The sequence below is a fragment of the Pituophis catenifer genome, unplaced genomic scaffold (assembly GCF_029215685.1).
Source record: "Pituophis catenifer annectens isolate HBS135680 unplaced genomic scaffold, rPitCat1.0.hap2 SCAF_2, whole genome shotgun sequence".
Lineage (NCBI taxonomy): Eukaryota > Metazoa > Chordata > Lepidosauria > Squamata > Colubridae > Pituophis > Pituophis catenifer.
This window is the reverse complement of record NW_027256882.1, coordinates 134,162,135-134,182,085: the sequence shown is the minus strand read 5'-3', so window position 1 is coordinate 134,182,085 and position 19,951 is coordinate 134,162,135. Positions and strand designations below refer to the sequence as shown.

The window sequence follows — 19,951 nt, the reverse complement described above, 5'->3', positions numbered from 1 at the left end:
AACTGTTCCTAATTCAGTTTTTTCCTGAGAATCCAAGTATTAGCTTTTAAAATAGCTGCTATCTTGTTCTTACATTTACTGAGATATATTCAGAATACCCTTCCAGGAGATTATAACCTTGATATGGTAGAAAAACTCAGTAACTTCAAATAACATGAAAGTGAGGATAGACCTATGAGTTCCTTAAAGGTCAGCTTTGCCAGGGAAGTTCTAAGGTGGGGGTGAGGGAATGAAGCTAAGGGCTCCTTAGGCTCAGTAACTGGCAAAGACAGGGGTGGATGTGTGAGTGTGAAGTAAACTAAACCACCTTTCAAAAGGAATTGTAAATCAAGAAATTATGTAGTGGATTATGACATGTAAGAAGCCTGGACAACAGAAAATTTAAAATGGACAAAGCTGAAAGGTATTAAATATGACATTTTAGGAATAAGCAATACAGCTATATGAAAACATGGAGTGGCAATCTTTTTTTTTTTTAATGTCCTTAAATATGTGGATGGCTGTAACTGAGTAAATTTGGAATCCTATCTAGTGGCATTAGTTATTATTCATTGAATATCAATATTATATCAATTGATATATTTTAAAATGGCAGGATTCATTCATTCAATACAAATTTAAACTATCTTAGATATAAATATGATATCACTTAACTGAAAGTAAAAATGACTTAATGAGCTGATGATAAAAGTGAAAAATTGGGTTTAATATTAAATATTAACTCTTAAAGAAAATTAAAATGAACCAGCAGGCGTTGGTAGTGAAAAAATGAAGGTAGTAAATACTTTGCTTTCTTGGATGCAGAAATAAAGATATATGGAAAACTGGAGAAATTAAAAGGAGATTAAGTCCAAGAAAGAAGACAATGTACACCTAGAAAAGATCATGAAGAATAAAAACATTTCAATAAAAACAAAAATAATAATTAAAATAATAGTTTTCCTGTGGTAACGTATATTTCTGTATACTGGGCACTGAAAGAGAGAGAGAGAAATGTCTGAGTTAAGGATTTGGAAATTATTTTTAAGATTATTATGGACCAAATAAACATTGGCTATTCCCTTGAGGTGATGATTGACAAGCAAAAATACACATATTTCAAGCATGTGCTGTGAGCAGATACAGTTGTGAAAAAATGATTTTTTTTCAATGTATTTTAACACAGAGATATGCGTTTCATTTCAACAATATTGATATAACAGATTTTATGCAGTACTTACATTTTGTAGTGCATTGTGTGATTGAAAAAAACATAAAAACATAAACATTTCACATTTGGGAAAAGTAAGCACATTTGTAGATTTACCACTAGATCAAATACCTAAAATTAGAAATGCACCAGATCAGGTACAAAGGATTGGAACATTATTAGAGAAGATCTTGAATGAACCTGTCTTATTGAAACCTCAAATATTTAGTTTGTTTGCTCTTTGTTGTTGAAATGTGAGGTATCACTGTGTCTAGATTAAAAGAGCTCTCATAATCTTCAAAAAGGAGATTATAGGCCCCTATGAGTCTGGGAAAGGGATTTAAAAAGATTGCTAAACAATTGTACATCAATCATTCCACTGTCAAGAAGATGATTAAGAGATGGAAAAGATTTCAAAGAAGTGCCAACTTGCCCAAGGCAGGTCATCCCAGTAAGTTCACAAGATACTTAAAAGATCCCTAAAACCGGGGTGGGTTCTACTTACCGTATTTTTCGGAGTATAAGACGCACCGGAGTAAGAGACGCACCTACCTTTTTTGGTGAGGAAAAGAAGAAAAAGAAATCTCCATCTGCCTCTGAGCAATTTTGCCTGGTTGCAGCAAACAGCAAACAGCCTGCTTTACTTTCATTTTCATTTTCAGCATAGCTTGATTAGCACAAGGGGAAAAAAAATCTGCTCCAGCAATTTACCTCTTTGCAGCAAGCAGCAGAGCCTGTGAAAAACAGCTGAGAGCAACTTAGCTGAGATTTGGAAGGCCGATCCAATCAACTTGTGCTAATTAGGCTGTGCTGAAGCTGAAAGGTGCTGTTTTTTCTTGCTGTTTGCTGCAAGGAGGTAACTGCTGCGAGGCAGAGGCCAAAGGGTGGGGGCCAGTGGGTGGGCGGGGCTACATTCGGTGTATAAGACGCAGCTAAATTTTCACCCCCTTTTAGGGGGGGAACAGGTGCGTCTTATACTTCAAGAAATATGGTACCTTTACTACCGGTTCACAACGGGATTGCGCACTCGCGCACGCGCCTTGCTTCTACGCATGCGTGACATCAGGGTTAGTGGGCGGAGCTTCCCGCCAGTTTTACTACCGGTTCTATAGAACCAGTCTGAACCGGGGGCAAGCCACCACTGCCTAAAACCCCCAGAATTTTACCATGTAACCTGTAGGTAAATCTCACTACTATTGGTGTCAAAGTTCATGAGACTTCCATTAGAAAGAAGCTGTACAAATTAGATCTACATGGGAGGTGTGCCAAGAGAAAACCATTGCTTACTGAAAGTATTTGAGGGCAAAATTAACTCATGAACACCTAGGCTGTGAACATGCAAGATAAAGAATTGAGATACTTGGTCACAATATCAGAAGACATGCAAAAAGCCAAAGCTATCATTTTACCAGAAGAAACTGATTATAAAGCAGGCAGGGGCGTGCTTTATGGTATGGAGTGCTTTGGTGTCCATCATAGAATCCATTGTTCATTGTGCCAGAGGGTATTTGAGGATAACGTGAGATCATCTGTCAAAAGCTTAACTAAAAGTGGACCTTGCAACATGACAATGGCAATAACCATTCTAGTAAATCCACCAAAGAATGGCTGAAAAAAAAAGAAAGGAAATGGAGGGTTCTGGAACGGTCAAGTCAAAGCCTAGGTCTAAATCCCATCAAGATTCTGTGGAGTGATTTGAAACAACTTGTGCATGCAAGAAATCCCTCCCAACATTGCACAACTGAATGAAGAGAAAAATGAGGAAAAAACTACTCCTATTCAATGTCAGAAACTGGTAGACAGTTATAAGAAATGTCTACTTGAAGTTGTTTCTGCCAGAGGGGGTAATAATCAAATATTAAAGGTGGACTTATTTTTTCTATGGAAGGCAATGGCAGGTACAAAAAAAACCAAAAAGGCAAATGATTGGAGCCTGGAAAATGGGCCCCTTGACAGTCAACAGGAGTGTTGATTTACCACCAGCTTATCCGGTATTAGGAGCCGAGAACTTGGCAGCACAAAGAAAAAACAGGCAACAATTTAATAGTTGGCCATCAGCATCCCAATCAACAACTAAAAAGCCACACACAGCCAGGCATCACATAAATACTATGCATAGAATAGCCCAAAGCACACATTCTGGTAGAGAGAAGTTCCCTGTTGATTGGCTCCAGCACGAGTCCGAAAGTTCAAAAGAGTAAACCTCTGGTCCCAGTGACAAACCCAGGTTGGATCAATCTGATAGTACCTAACTGTTCTAAAAAGGTAAAAGTGCTGCCTTGAACTTGTTAGCTGAGGTAGTCATAGCTTGATTTCAAACTTGAATGTTAGCCCAAACTCATTTTCTTGTCAGAGTTTCATGAGACTAATTTCTCTTTCTCCTAATTAAGAGTATTTTTTTCTCTAGTGGGACTATATATTCAATTTAGCATTTACAAAAGGGCTGACAAAAATCCATTATAGTTTAATAAATAATATACATGAATAATGACTTTAATGTTCAAGTTTTATTTGGTTTTAGATTAATTTGAATTTGATTTTTTTTTCTTTGAATAAGATTTTAATAAGCATTTATAGCTGCAGTTGTTTGTACATTTAGCTGGGGAAAAAGCTGCAATAGGTCTTAAAGAATTAATGAATATTTTAATCTATTTACTACTTTAAAAATAATAGTAAAGCCCAAGCTGGGAATAAGTATGCTTTTGATTACCATGCTGCTCTTGTCTCATTTTAATATTATGAATATCTAAATGTGGAGACATAATTACTGATTATTACTGCAGAAAAATAGTTTTGCTTTTATTCTACTGATAGACATATCAGTATTAACAGATGGCTAGTATTTTGTGGGTTTTTTATTGTTTTTTATGCTTTCTTGTTAAATTACACTAACAGTTTTAATAATTTTTAAGAACTAAAATATTTTTAGGAGGAGAGGAGAAAGAAGAATATGTTGTAGGTATAAACAAGATTTTTTTCTGGTTTCTATCTATTAGCATACTCTAAAATTATTCGGCTTATTCTTTATGAAATATCATTGCTTAGAACAATTTCTGGGCTATACAATGGCATAGAAATGCTAGCAATAAATGAATTGATGACTCTTTCAATTGAAGTTATATAATGAATGGAGGTTTTATAAATGGGATGGCTATTCTACTGCACTGCCCACTTAATTGCAATATACAATTAGCAATTGAAACTGGCATGCGCTGTGCTTTTTGCATATTGTGTGATGCATTAATTCATGATGGTACACATTTTAGTAGGCTTTGACAGGACACTTGCCCGGAAGGTAGAAAGTGAATTTCATCTAGTGTTACAATTTGAACTTGCATGTGCGACAGACTCTTCTCACCTAGCATCATTGGTTTCAGTTAGATGTTGAAGTCAAAGTCTGATCTCTGGGTAGTCATAAGGAACCCTCAAATAAGTATCTAAAGAGGAACATGTTGTAAGTCAAGTGAAAAACCAGCCTGGCAACAGACCTCAGCAGGCATAAATATATTGGCGATTAGCGTAGTTCATAGATCATTATTTGTTTAATAAATACATATAATTGGCATTGATCATGTTTCAGTGTATCATGCATGGAGGAAACTAGAAAGCTTGTCACCTTCTAGTGGGCCAGATGCTTAAAACAAATAACTGCTTGTCCAAGCTTTGCATCAGGTCAGGCTTTGACATACTTTTGGTACTGATTCATAAAATAATTCGGTAGGAACCTCTTTCAGGAAGTGAGACGAATTATGATGGGGAAAATATTTGCTAAGCAGTTATAGAATTAATACTGCTGAATAGTAGCATAGGTGAATAGTGCTCATTTCCATTTATCTTTTGAGCAAAGTGTTCTGAAGAAATAAAAAGACTTTTTGCTTGACCCCATTTAGTAGACATGCAGTGGCTGAGTACACCATGTTGTTTCTGTTTGGGGATATTTTTTTTTAATGTAAAAGGCATTATTTTGGTCAAGAAAAGAGGGTTGCCATTTCTTGTAGTACTTGTATTTTTCTAGCGGTGACCTTGGCTGATCTCAAAACTTGAGTAAGATGCGTTTTATATTCAAATGGGAGACTATCAAAAAAAATAAGGATAATTCATAGGCTAGATTGGAAACCAAAACTCAGAAGAAAAAGTTGGCAATTTATTTACTTTTTATTTAAATTCTGCATTTATTTATCTGAGCATGGATAAAGTTAATCCAGTACCTCAAAACTGGTGAGATATAGGTGGTTTGCAAACGTTGCCCAAAACATATAGAGACATGTTTGTGAAATCACCAAGCATTAAACTTGACTGAAGAATACTTAATATTTTAACAGAGTTGTGCATGTGTATATGTATACAGTCTGTGCATATGTATATAACTATGTGTACATATATTCCATCCTCACAAATAGATTGTGGAAGACCATTCATAGTGCCAAGCTGAATATACTCCGTTTTTGTATTTCTTATATTCCTTTTTTCTTCCTGTCTTTGAATTAATGCCTTCTGTCCTTGGCCTGATTACTTTGAAAATGAAATATGTTTAGATTGAGTTATTTCAGTTCCTTATTGAAAAACAAGCTGATGTGTTTTGGAATTTCTTTATCTTTCCTGATGTCTGACCATAAAGCTTCTTTGAATATCAATAATTTTGTCCCCAAATTGTAAAGAAAAAGAATTGCATCATAGCCTTTTATAAATCGTATGGTAATTTGGCAAGATTAGAATCATACCCAGTTTTGGAAACTGGAAGTAAATGTTGGTTTTTAGCAAATCGGTTGCAAAACACATCATGGAAGACTGCCAGAGTTTATAAATGTGGCCCAATTGCCAGGTGCCCAAAGTGAAATCACATTACTGCGGGGGGCGGGGGGGGGCGGGGGGAGACACAGACAACTGCCAGAATTTCAAATCCAGGTTATAAGTACTCCCCAGGTAGAACTTCGAACCAGTCTGAAGCCAAGGCCTACCTGTATATTGTGGCCCGCCAGTGGCCTGCACGGATTGTTGCTGATCCCGACGACAAGGAGGCTGGTGTGGTGCTGCGCCAGCAGCCTGTGCAGCCAGCATTCGAGTTGGACAACGAGGAGGCTGAAGAAGATGTGGTGCCAGAGGCAGGGAGTCAGTCAGGGCCTTCAGAACCTCCAGAGGCTCCTTTAAGTGAAGAGGATGAAGAGGAGGAGCTTCTTCTCAATGCATGAGCACGCAGAGCTGCCAAAAGGCAGGAGTGGTTCCTCAGGAGAAGGTCTCCTCGAGAGTAAGGCTTGGGGCTAATTGGCCACTCCCTTAGCCTATTTAAGAAAGAACACAGCTTGCAACAAGCTGCAGGAAACAACTTTAGTTCGCTAATCATCTCGTTGGGATTTTTCTGCAACCTTGATTCTGGGCTTTCTGCCAACTCCAGTAAGACTCTGACTATCTTATCTGTGGAATTCTGGCAGGCTGTTAAGTACGCTTATTAACAGCCGGCATTTGCTAAAACTGCGTTATTTGAGTAAACTAAGTTTTATTCAGAGTTTGTGTGTGCTGTGTTCTTTAGGATCCGTAGTTGGGGCAGAACACTGTAGTCCATTAAAGAGGGTTACTGTATGCTTTAATAAAATGAAATTTCAGTGTGATCATACGGTACCTATCATAATTTTTATATACTCTGAGTGAAATAATAGATGCAAATTGTAGTCAAATGAAGCAGGTATTCTACTCTAGAAACACACACACACACACACACACACACACACACACACACACACACACAGTAAGATCCTTTACTTCTGCCTGGAAGTTTGTCATAGTGAGAGCCTTATATTTAATGTAACATTTTGAAATACTTAATTATAGAAAACAATGTTAACAGATTTTAAGATACTAGATAGGGTACCATGTTTTTTCCTGTAAGGTTTAATTCCACTATGCATTGATTATATTCTTTTTTTCAAGCAGTGTTTTGGATCTGTTTCATTTCAGCATCCATGGGTTCTAAAAAAACAACTTTCAACAAGAAATGACTAAAATATTAAGCTTTTTTAAAAAAAGTGATACAATTTTGTGAATTGCAATGGTTTATCTTTTTTTCATTTTTCTTCTTTGTAGTGGGAGTGAATTTGTTTTACTTCTGTATAATCATCTATTTATATGGTGATCTGGCAATCTATGCAGCTGCTGTCCCAGTTTCTCTCATGCAAGTGACTTGGTAGGTATGCGTTTGTTAACAATATTGTGGATGTGTTCATTTTCTAAAAAAGCTAAAATATTGATGGTTTTGACTTTTTATTGATGTGCTTGCTTCGATTTCTATCCCAGTTTTCAAGTCAATTTCAGACTATACAAAACTTAAAAGAGCCACAATGTACTTAAAAACCATTGTTAGAAATATCATGAATCCAGCTCATAAAGATAATCAGCAGGAAAGGAGAAGGGCTCTGTTACAATGGCAATGGGTATGCCATTGGGAGACTTGAAGGTTGAGGACAGATCATCTTGGAGAAGATCTATCCACATGGTTGCTAAGAGTTGATAACACACATATAAAACTAATGGCAAATTTTAGTGTCTGGATATATTTGTTTATAGCTCGAATTGTTTTCTCAGATAGGCCCCAAGCTAATTAGGAAAGTGAAAACCAGCACTTGAATTCCTGAAAAACATTTGTCAATGTATGCAAATATTCAAGGCAAGCTAAATATACCAGTTAGTAATCCAACTGTGGCATGAATTACATCTTCTGAATGCTGTCTAGGGCAGCCCACATAGAATACATTACAACGATAAGAAGTAACTGCAGAATGGAAAACCATTGCCATAACCAACTAGCTAAGGAATAGTTGCAGTTGTCATACTAGCTACATCATCTTCTGCTTAAAATGATGTTATTACTTGATCTGCAACTGTTTCCTGGACATACTTGTATGATAGAATGTATATTTATGAAGGGAATATGTGAAGGGTCTCCTCACATATTCAGATGAATATTAATATTTTGCTTTGCTTCTTTTTGTTAGTACTGTGACTGGCAATCATTCATGCAGTGTGGAAGATGGGACAAAGTATAATGACACAGACAAATGCTGGGGGCCAATCAGGAGGATTGATGCTTACAGGATTTATCTGGTAGGTGTCACTAACCAAAGGCGCAGTATGAATTTTGCTTTGTTCTTAAACAAAATAACATTGTGAAAGAATGATTGATTTAAATTTTAAGGGTATAATCTGCTGCTGTTTTCAGCCTCTTTCTCTTCCTTTTTTTTTTTCTCCTGGAAGTTTGTTAACTTTATACTTTTCAGTAGGTCAGCCTTGTACTGTAGTAGTCCCTTGAGAAACACATAGGTGGTGGAAAATTAATGATACTTTTCAATGGAAATTACCTCAGCCTCAACTCATATTTATCAGGCTGTCTACACACTGCACTTCAGGCACAGTATCCTGTTGAGTGTTAGCTTTGGCTAACTGTAATGCTTCCTTCCTAATTTTCTTCTTTTCCTGTACAAGGCAATAACTTAAGTAGCTCTTCTTTTCCAGGCCAGAAATATTTACAATACTAATAAAGTGATGAAAGCTTGAAAAGGGTTGTCAGACTACCTTGGAAAAGCAACTAAATTTTATTAATATTGCTACTTGGGTCCAATAAATATTAGATGCTTCATATACTTCAGCAGTTAAAGTAGGACTGCTCGTTGTATGTTGGCATTTTATAAATGAGTGTGATTTTTAGCAAATATGTTCACTCGTCCTGCTTTACCAATATTTCAGTATATAGTAAAAGATTTTACCAAAGCAGACGTGTAAATTTTCAGCTTGGGATCCAGTTCATTTTATTCCAAACTTGTGATATACCAGTTGAAGCTGCATGTGAAAAATACACTGCCTGCTTAAAAAAAACAACTGAAAATTAGCTCAGTATTTGAACTAATTTCATTCTTTCTATGGAAAAATCAACCATCTATCTTGATTTTAGAAGTATAATTTAAGATGTTAAAAGAGATATTTTTTTGCTGTTGTAGTTAATCAGGTGACAGACTAAGGAGTTTGCTTGTCTACTGCAGTTTATCCAGAGATTACCTTCTTCATACTTGTATGTTTGTCATAAATTTACTTTGACATTCGGCTGTTAGTTGGTAACAATCAAGCATTAAACGTAATAATTAGGGAAAAGAGTGATAAAACAAAAATCTTTTTAAAAAGTTCATCAGATTTTTATTGCTACAATCATGGCAGTGGCAGATGGTAAGTAAATCATGCAGATGGCAAAGAAGAAACAAACCTGAAGCAATAAATACAGTTTTCCTTCAGGGTACTCTGTGCATCTTAAACTTTGTTCCTGCACTCCTGACTAGTTTATTATTATGAAAAGCACGCTTTGGGAGGATGGGTGACACACAGTAATAATGCTGAAACAGGAAGAAAGCCTTGGTAATATTAAGAAATGCCATAGCCTGGTTAATTATTTAAAGGAAGTATTGTTTTATTAAATTGTGTCTAGGCCTGTTTCTCCAGAATTTTTATACCACTGAAGGTTTCTTTTGTACTGAGTTTCAGTAACAGTTTGATCCAGCAGAAGGAAAGGCGTGCAGGCATTAATTATGGCCTGTATCTCTGAGATATTGCACCTATAATTCATAAGGTAATATTTTAAACCAGGGATGGAAGAAAATGTGTCTTTATGGAAACAGTAGGTTGAGTATTCTGTGAAAGCAATAATAGTCTATAATAATACAGTTCTGTAATGCTGTCTTTCCTTGGCTTTGTGGTGCATTTGGCATCTTTAATGTTGCAGCTTTAACAGTATGTAAAAATTAGTAGTGGAATCAATGAACCTTCTGTGCTCAATTGCTGACTGACTCTAAACTATTAGGAAGAATGATTGGGTTGAGTGTTTCAGAATCATTGCTCATGGCCTGCGGTACATTCATACTTTGAGATGAAGTGTTTAAAATTAAACGACCTGATTCCCAAAGTTGCATGTGATCTCTTTTCTTTATGGGCTTCAGAGCTTTATATGACCACTGCAGCAGTAAACCAGCAATATGATTTACTGCTTCCAAACCTCCCCCAAACACAGGTTTAAAAAAGTAGCATAGGTTTGCTCCCATGTGTTACACCCTTCCCACGTTTTTTTGAATTTACTTCATTATTCTATGTACTGTGGCCTTTGCTCTATTAAAAAAAGAAGCAGCATCAGTAATAGTTAAATAGAATCCTTGGCCACCCCTCAAAGTTGTCCTTCCCCGATCTAGATCACTAAATATTTTCCTAATTTTTCAGTTTTCCCGTTGACAGTTGTATGCACAGTTGTAAAGACAGTTTCCCTAATAGGTTCATTGGGAAGAAGAAAATAAGGCTTACAACTGAGTCCACTATCATTTTCAGTAAATATGGTAAAGATTTCAGTGTATGTGAGTTTGTTCTCAAACTGTCCACTTTTGCCCCCCAGAAAGTTGAAGTTTGCATTCTGGTTTCCTATATTGTACTATATTTTGCCAGTTTCTTATATTGTGCTATATTTAGAATCTCAGAATTGCTGTTTGTCCATTATGGTAATTTATTATATATACACATGTGTGTACTCACACACACAAGCACATCTATACTCTCTTTATTCTAAGATTTCTGTTCCTTTGTACTCTTCTCCCTCTCCTCTTGCAGTATTAACTTTTTTATTATACATTAACTGAATCCTGAAGCTAGAAAAGAAGAAGAGAGAATGATGGGCATAAAAATATTATTTTGTAGTTTGATGTGCAAAAGCTTCTCCAGAAATAGTCTTCATTCCTGTACCTTGAATGAAGGCTGAGTGCCATGCACGTAGTGAAAATATTTAGACAGATTAAGCTGCTTGCTGATGAGTTTCCTTCCTGTGCAGCATCTTAATATTACTCTGCAGGCTCCAGCAACCTAAACATAGCTCTACAGTCTGGTAGGCTTACATTTAATCTTCGTCTTTCACAAATTTCAGGCTGGACTCTCTTGTAAACTACTCCCTGGAAACTACCATTCCAAAGTATAATCTTGATATAATAAACAAGTAATTAAATAAAAGTTGTTTAGATGATAAATGATTAAACGTTCCCTCACTCTCAAACATCATGTTGTTGGATGTGGGATAACCATTTGAAATGGTATAGGGTGGGGGTTGGACTAGAAGACCTCCAAGATACCTTTTAACTCTGTTATTCTATTCTATTCTATCATTTTGAAGTCTTTTTACAGATGGGTTTTGAATCTTGGTCCACTCATGAAGTGTTGTCAATACTTCCCCTCAGCCCTAATAACTGGCATATTTGGTGGCATGAATTCATGACAATGCAGATTTATTGGTTAAAGCAAATGATAAAGTTTGACCATGTTTTCTGGTTCTTATTTATTGTTTATTGGCACCACAGCATTCAGATTCCAAGTGGTTTTGGAATCACTTGCAATCTCCGGTTGAGTTAATTTTTCCCATTTTAGCTCAGATAATAGTTTGAAGCCATATTAGAAATTAACTTGCAATGCTAGTTTGGAGGGCATATATTTTCCTAGTTTGGATGTAAACAGTTTATTATATAGAAGGAGCAATTAATTGACATAAAGTCAAGAGAAAGGTTGAGGGAGTTTATAGCTTTCTTGAATAATAACAGACCATAGCTTGGCATTATGCCTGAAAATATCAGTATTATTTATAAGCTGTCATAAATATTTTTTCTTAGTCCAGAGTGATGAGGCAATTATGCAGCATACATTATTTAAGAATGGGTAGTTCTCTTTGCTATACATTCTTGAATAAGCTCTTTGCTTTGTTCTGCAGCAATTCTACATGTGGATTATAAATTAACGAATTAGCATCCCATCCAGCCTATTTATTCTTAATCTTATTATATCAGGCTCTTTGGCAGGGGCTAAAAGTGAAAGTGATTTTTTTCCCAAGGAATATTTTCGGATAATTCTCATTAGCAAGATTTATTGAAATGAATGGGATGTGGTTAAAAGAACTGTAGCCTATTATTTATTTAAATCCAATATATCCATGTGCATATTAGGACCAAGACATTCTCCTTTTGTTTTCTAACAGGTGTTTTGGGATCTGTTGAGAAGGCAGGTTTCTTCACTGATAATGGAGAGAGTTGCTCCTGGCTTTTACATAATGGCCTTCTAAATATTTATCAAAGTAGAATCAACCCTCACAAATTACAGCTTTGTTGTTATCTTTGTGGCGTAGATCTTTGTCTTGGCTGTTATGTTAGAATTTAAACTGGAACAATTAGCAAAGGGATACAACACAAGAATTGCAAACAATTCTATTGATATCTATCTGTCCAAATTGCTTTAGTTTTCACTCTACTGTTCAACTATTTTTCAAGCACAAGGAAATATTTAATGCTTTCCAGATAAGAGAACAAAATATTGATTTGATATAGAGTGTTGCAAAATATGTTATCTCCAATCTGTCTTGGTCTGTTTGAGACATTTTATTACATCTGTTGGGATGCAATTTTTGAGTTAATTAAGATGAGGGCTGTATTCAGGCATATAGTTTCAGAGATGCTGCAGTATTACAGAGAGCCCAGCAGGTGTAGGCTGAGCAAAGAGAGACATGCAGATGGTTTGATGGACATTATCCCAGTTGGAAGCATACTAGTGCAGTGAGTAAAATTAGGGTTGCAAGTACTTAAATTTTCTTTAGGAAGAGGCAATGCTATCCCAGGCAGACACTGATTAGAATCACAAACAGGTATACCTCTTCTGGTTTGATAGAATGGTGATTCTGATTTGAGATAAACCAGATAAAGAAATACTAAAGCTTCACTTCTTATTTTTTCTCATTTTGATTTACTTCCAGAACCTTACTTAAGAGAAATGAACCCATGTGCTATAATAAACATGTATTATTCTTATTTTTTTCTCTTTTTTCACCTCCCATTCCAGTCACTGGAGTCTCCTCTCCTGTCCATGGATTGTGAATAACACTTGATATTTATCACATGCAGAACAAGTCTAGAAAAAATCTAGGTGGTTTGAAGTGGAAAGCTCACCTCATTTAGTTTATATTAGGAATTAAGTAATATCCCTGAGAATTTTATCAGACCTCTTGTTTCTGGAAAATGTTCCCATCTTAGTCTTTGCAAAATATCTGGAAATTTTTTTGCTAATCTTAGATATTTTACTTAGATGTCATTGTTCAAGCCCCAAAAATAATTTCCAGTATTTAGATACAGGCCCTAAACAGACTTGTTACGGTATTTTCCACACATGAGTACACACCCTTTCAATTTTCTTAGTATGGTCTGGCATTATGCACTGAAAAGTTGTGATTAAAGAATGCAAAGGATGTTGTTTACATTTGATCCAATAATAAGTAAATGGTCAGAGTTTTTTGTAGGCTAACATTTCCTAAATACTTTAAAAATGAATCCCTAACCAAGCAATTTTTTCATGTTCTGACTGTATATTGTTCCTGCACTCAACTATAAGCTTGTGACAATTGAATGCAGATAGTTTAACAATAGAACAATTGTGATTTAACAATTGTGTGGATGGGGATAAAGTAATGAAAGATCTTTACTGTCTAATATATCCTTGCCATATCTTTTTGGATTTGGAAAGGAAATAGTTAACAGAATGGTCGTCCATATTTTTTTTTAGGATTAGTAGTTGTTGAAATACTTCAGTCTAGGTTATCATCTGATTTTGAGATCAAATTCGTTTTATTGTCCCGATGGAACAATTTTGTCAGAGACACAGGGATACATTTTTAATCCAATACTTTATTATACCTTCCTCACATTTATGCCCGTTGCCACCACAGTGACAAGATAGGGCGCAAAACATAAAATGTGAGTACAGTTGTAAGTGCGAGGACTGGTCAAAAGTGCGAGGACCGGTCAAAAATAACTTTTTCAGCCCTCTGAGTAATCCATATACACAAAAGGATACAGCAATAGAGAGGGATGAAGGAAGGAGAAGAGAGATGGAAGAAAGAAGGAGAGACAGGGAAGGAAGAGAAGGGAGGAAGGGAAGGGAAATTAGAGTAAGAGTGAGGGTAAGAGAGGGAGGAAGAGAGGAGGAGAAAAAGAGGGGGGGAAGAGAAAGTAAGAAGGAAAGAAAAGAGAGAGGTGGTAGGTTTGAGGAGAAAGATTGCTGTACAGTAAAAAAGATGAAATGGAAGAAAGGCAACCCCAAACAAATATAAAGATATTAAGATAAAGAATGAATTGTTAAACTTTAAAGAATAAAAGAGAATAAATATGAATAAATAGCAGTAATTAGAAACACACATACAAACATACAATGTATTTTCTTTGAACAGAGTATTTGGCCAGTTCACAAATTTAAACAGTGTTTAATCATTTCAATTAAATTTACAATTTCTATATTTCCTTTTTGCCATATTTATTCCTTATCTATTTTTTTTTAAAAAAAACAATATTACCCTTCATCCTCATCTCTAATCTTAATCAAATTCAATTTTTCCCTTCTATTCTATATTATACCCCTTCTCATTGTCATCTATTTTTATATCCATCCTCACATTGGTTAATTATGTAATATTACAGTTGTTTAATATAAATTCAACATTTTAATATAAATCAATTAGTTATATAACTATCTTTTTTGTATATTAATCAATATGAACATGAATATTCCAATTATTTCCATGCAATCCAATTTCTTACAAATCAATTAATTATATTTACCAATAATAATAAACCAAATAATTTCCCCCATATATTCCTCCAAACCACAATTTAACCATTTCTGCTTTCAACACAATATACAATTAATAGTATCTCAATTATTACAATTCCCTATTTAAATAGAGCTTTTTTTCTTTTGTGTTTTAAAATCTTGAACTCTCCTCTTTTTCCCTAAAGAGGAACTACCTCTTTAGGGAAAACTACCTTTCCACTAAAGGTAGTTTGCACCTACCTTTTTTGGTGAGGAAAAAGAAAAGAAATCTGCCTGCCTAATTTTCAAACGTTACAGTAAAGCAGGCTTTTACTTTCAGTTTCGTTTTTCAGCATAGATGGGGAAAAAATCTGCACTCTTTGCAAGCAAGCAGCAGAGCCCTGAGCAAAACAGCTGAGAACAAATCAGCTGAGAGTCTGGAGGCTGTTAGAATCAAGGGGCTAATTAGCCTATGCTGAAGCTCCGCAGGCCAATAAAATTATAAAAAAACACCGAACCGTTTGTTAAATTGCTGGCTCGCTCGCCCCTCGCCCACCACTATTTATTGGCAATAAATAGTGGTGCGGAGGGGCGGGGCAAGGGGTGGGGTGAGCCAGCAATTTAACAAATGGTTCGGCCGAACCCCCTAGAACCGGCAGAATCCCACCACTGAGCCCTTACTAGCATGTGAAATGAGTGCAATGGTGCGATAGTTTGAACATTCTTTGGCATTGCCTTTCTTTGGAATTGGAATGTAAACTGACCTTTTCCAATCCTGTGGCCATTATTGAGTTTTCCAAATTTGCTGGCAAATTGAGTGTAGCACTTTTACTGCATCATCTTTTAAGATTTTGAATACTCAGTTGGAATACTGTCTCCTCCACTAGCTTTGTTGTTGCTCAGATTTCCTAAGGCCCATTTGACTTCACATTCTAGGATGTCTGTCTCGAGGTCAGTGACCACCCCATCGTGGTTATCAGGAATGTTAAGCTCATTCTTGTATAGTAGTTCTGTGTAATTTTGCCACCTCTTCTTAATCTCTTCTGCCTCTGTTAGGTCCCTGCCATTTTGGTCCTTTATCATGCCCTTTGGTCCTTTGCATGAAACGTTCCATTCATATCTCCAATTTTCTTGAAGAATCCCTGGTCCTTCCTATTCTATTGTTTTCTCTATTTCTTTGCACTGTTCATTTAAGAATGCATTCTTATCTCTTCTAGCTATTCTCTGGAATTCTGCATTCAACTGGGTGTATCTTTCTCTTTCTCCCTTGCCTTTCGCTTTTCTTCTTTTCTCAGCTATTTGCAAAGCTTCCTCAGACAACCATTTTGCTTTCTTGCCTTTCTTTTTCTTTGGGATGGTTTTAGTTGCTACCTCTTGTACAATGTTGCAAACCTCCGTCCATATTTCTTCAGGCAGATCTAATTCCTTAAATCTATTTGTCACCTCTACTGTATATTAATCAGGGATATGATTTAGTTCATACCTGAGTGGCCTAGTGCTTTTACCTACTTTCTTCAATTTAAGTCTAAATTTTGCAGCGAGAAGCTCATGATCTGAGCCACATTCAGCTCCTGGTCTTGTTTTTACTGACTGTATAGTCAGTAAAAATATATATTCTACTCTATATTCTACTCTACTCTACTCTACTCTACTCTACTCTACTCTACTCTACTCTACTCTGAATTCTGAATTCTGAATTCTGAATTCTGAATTCTATTTATTTGATAAAGCTATCTATCATTCCTGATGCTTCATCCTGCATTACAAACCAAGTATAAGCTTCAGAATTAGCTTCTGAGGTCAGATTTTAAGGTGGAATTTGGGTGGATTAGAATGAGAAAAATAGACTTCGGTGATATGGCTCTGAAGTGGATACTGAGCTTGTCATGCACTGCAAAACTTGAGATGGTTGGGAGAAGGGTTTTAGGAGAAAAGCGATCCTATTGGATTTTTTTTTTAAATTTGATTTATATGCCGCCCTTCTCCGGAGACTCAGGGCGGCTTACAATGCGTTAAGCAATAGCCTTCATACTTTTGTATATTTATACAAAGTCAGCTTATTGCCCCCACAAACTGGGTCCTCATTTAACCTACCTTAGAAAGGATGGAAGGCTGAGTCAACCTTGAGCCTGGTAAGATTCGAACCTGCAGTAATTGCAGGCAGCTGTGTTAATAACAGGGTGCTTTAAACCACTGTACTACCAAGGCTCTGTTTTATTATTTTATTAGTTTGTCTCACCTTACAGATAAATAGTAGCAAAGAGGGCTTGAGAATATTCTTTGAGAGACAGAGGTGTCTTTGCACTTCACAAGAGGCCCAATTGTATTTATTAGTTTCCTTGATTGCTTGCTCAATTTATATTGCTCTGCATGGCTAGGATTTTGGCTTGTGGCTTATTTTCATTTAAAGCATGGTCTGTGCTGTCATTATAGATCAGACTGTTTTGGAATAGTCTTATAAGGAGATTTTTATAAATTTCCCCTTTCCAATCCCATAGCCAGAACATTTATGCAAGGCAAAAAAAAATATATTATGCATAGTAGTTCAAAACTACATAGTTTGATTTATTACTTACGGGCCATGAAATCTGTAGGAATACAGCCAAACTATGGCAACTGGTCATATCAATTGAAGGCTTACTGATGCAAAACCATACTGTATTAGATTCAGAGATTTATTCTTTTTAGAATTTGTCAGTTTAAGAATATGTTAGGATTTGTCAGAAGAAACTATCATTTTATATAGTATTAAGTTTTCTAGAGCATATCCTTTGGAAGAAATATAAAAGTCTTGATTGGGGCTGTATATATTCTGCATGCTTGGTAGCAGATTTCTGTATGGACATAACTGCTAAGGCTTCAACTAAAGAAATGTTTGTCTTTCTTTTTTGGTAACTTAGGACCATGTAAGAAGAAAATTCACAGTTGAGTAATATATTAAGAACAACAAAAGTGCAAGTATGTGTTGAGTTTTTCATCTCCATGGGGAAAGGATCTAACCCTAATCCTTTCTGTTGTCAACCCTTATTCAACTTATTCAAATTTACCTTAGTTGCAGATAAGTTTTTATCATTTTCAGTTCACTTAATAAAATATAATGAAGGTATTTTCATTCAGAAGCAACTCAAATCATTTTAGCAGTTGAAGTATGAAAGGATAGAATCGTATATTTTGTTTCAGGAAAGAATACTTAGATCTAGTAATCACATGAGCTAATTTTGGATATGATTAATTTCCTTCCATCTATGTTCCTCCCTTTAAATATGCTTTAACTTTTTGCTAATTGATTGTAGTCTCCATTTCTCAGGGATTTATATTTTTGTTGTTGTATTATTTAATAGTAATATTTTATTATACTCCTTTGTTGAATTGTTTATGCTTCAAAACCTACCCCAAAATGTCCTTAGGCAATTATGTAACTACTAGAAACAATTTATTGGATTTCTACATTTAATTAATTGTTAAATAGTTTTGTTCATTATTTTGGCAACTTTATGCCAGAGCAATTCCATGGTATATAATACAGATAGTCCTCGAGTTATGATCATAATGAAGCCTGCCCATTGTGTTGTAACTTGTGGCAGACATAAAGTGGGTCGGTCATGTAACTAACCTGATTTTATTATCTTTTTTGCGGCAGTTGTAAAGCAAATGCCACTGTAATTAAATGAAAGCTGCAGTTATTAAGCAAGCCAGTGGCTTGCTATGGATGTGATTTTGCTGAAAACCAGGAATAAAAGCTGGTTTTTGTCAAAATCATCACAAAACACAATCAAGTGACCACAGGACACTGCAAACAGTTATAAATGTGCCCCCACTGCTGAGCCTCTGAAGTGTGATCATGTGACTGGGTGTGTGTGTGTGTGTGTGTGCAACCATTGGAATCTTGAATCCAAGTCATAAATACCCCCAAGTTAGGTCAGGGGTCCTAGGTGACCTGTTGTAAATCGAGATCTACTTGTATCAGTGCCACATTCTTAATCCTGTTTTCTTACTAGTTTTGTTTTCGTCCTTCTCTATCATGATATATTTGCATTTAGAATAGTAAAAATATAAGCAAAATATGGTGCCAAAGTGATTCCTGATACAGCACCATAAATAGTCTGGTAATAAAAAATTAAGTAGCGGTCATCTTAGGAAATTGGCAGTCTCTTTTTTCCCCCCTAATTTGATTGTGGAAAGTAACAGTGGAAGTATATCTACATTCTAAACTGCAAGCTTGCTGTTCATTACCATTTTTTGTCCTATATGTGGTAGGATCCTGTGTCCTTGCATTAACTTTCTGAAAAATAGCATCTTTTCAGTTTACTAGGAACAGCACCACCTATTTAAAACCCACTTTTTTCAACCTAAGGAATAGATTCAAATACATTAGTAATTCACGCCTTCATTATGCTGTTGTATTGGCATCCCCATCCCTTAACTTTGAACAAGGAAAGCAGTTCTTATTGGTCCTAAAACAATCAGGCCAAGAAACAATCAGGTTGACAGCATCCTCCCCTCCCCTCCCCTCCCCCTCTTTTCTTTGTTCTTCAATCAAGTCCAATTCTTAGAGATTGCCTGGAAAAAGACCCTGCAGTTTTCTTAGCAAGGTTTGTCAGAAGTGGTTTGCCATTTTCTCCTTCCTACGGGTGAGAGAAAGAGTCTGGCCCAAGGTCATCGAGCTGATTTTGTGCCTAAATCACAACTATAACTCATAGTCTCCTTACCAAGCTGCTTACAAATCTATGCCCGGAATTGCATAGGTCAGGAACCTTGGATCAAACTGACTTCTCAAGTGAGTGCCCAGCATCTTGCAGATTCTTACTGAAGCCTTTGAGTAGTGTCTGCCTTTCTGGCACAGGAATCTGTGCCTTCCTTACACTGCAGGATTACAGCTCCTATAGTCCCTCAGTATTGGCCACACTGGCTCAGACTGCTGTTTGGTGGGTGGGTGGGGGATGAGGTTCAGCATCATCTGAAAAGTCCCCCTGCCCCCTCATTTTTTGGTAGTTATAATTTTTTTTTTTTTTTTAATTTGATTTATATGCCGCCCTTCTCCGGAGACTCAGGGCGGCTTACAGTGCGTTAAGCAATAGCCTTCATACTTTTGTATATTTTATACAAAGTCAGCTTATTGCCCCCACAAACTGGGTC

At 36.1% G+C, this 19,951-nt stretch overlaps 1 protein-coding gene across 1 annotated transcript in view; it reads left to right on the top strand.

Annotated features, from left to right (window-relative positions):
* TMEM104 (transmembrane protein 104) overlaps positions 1-19,951 on the top strand; it is a 66,189-nt gene that overhangs the window by 19,584 nt on the left and 26,654 nt on the right. The window contains exons 7-8 of the mRNA XM_070934640.1: positions 7,268-7,367; positions 8,176-8,284. Of these exons, the coding sequence (XP_070790741.1) occupies positions 7,268-7,367; positions 8,176-8,284 (209 nt within the window). The remainder of the gene's footprint in view (positions 1-7,267; positions 7,368-8,175; positions 8,285-19,951) is intronic.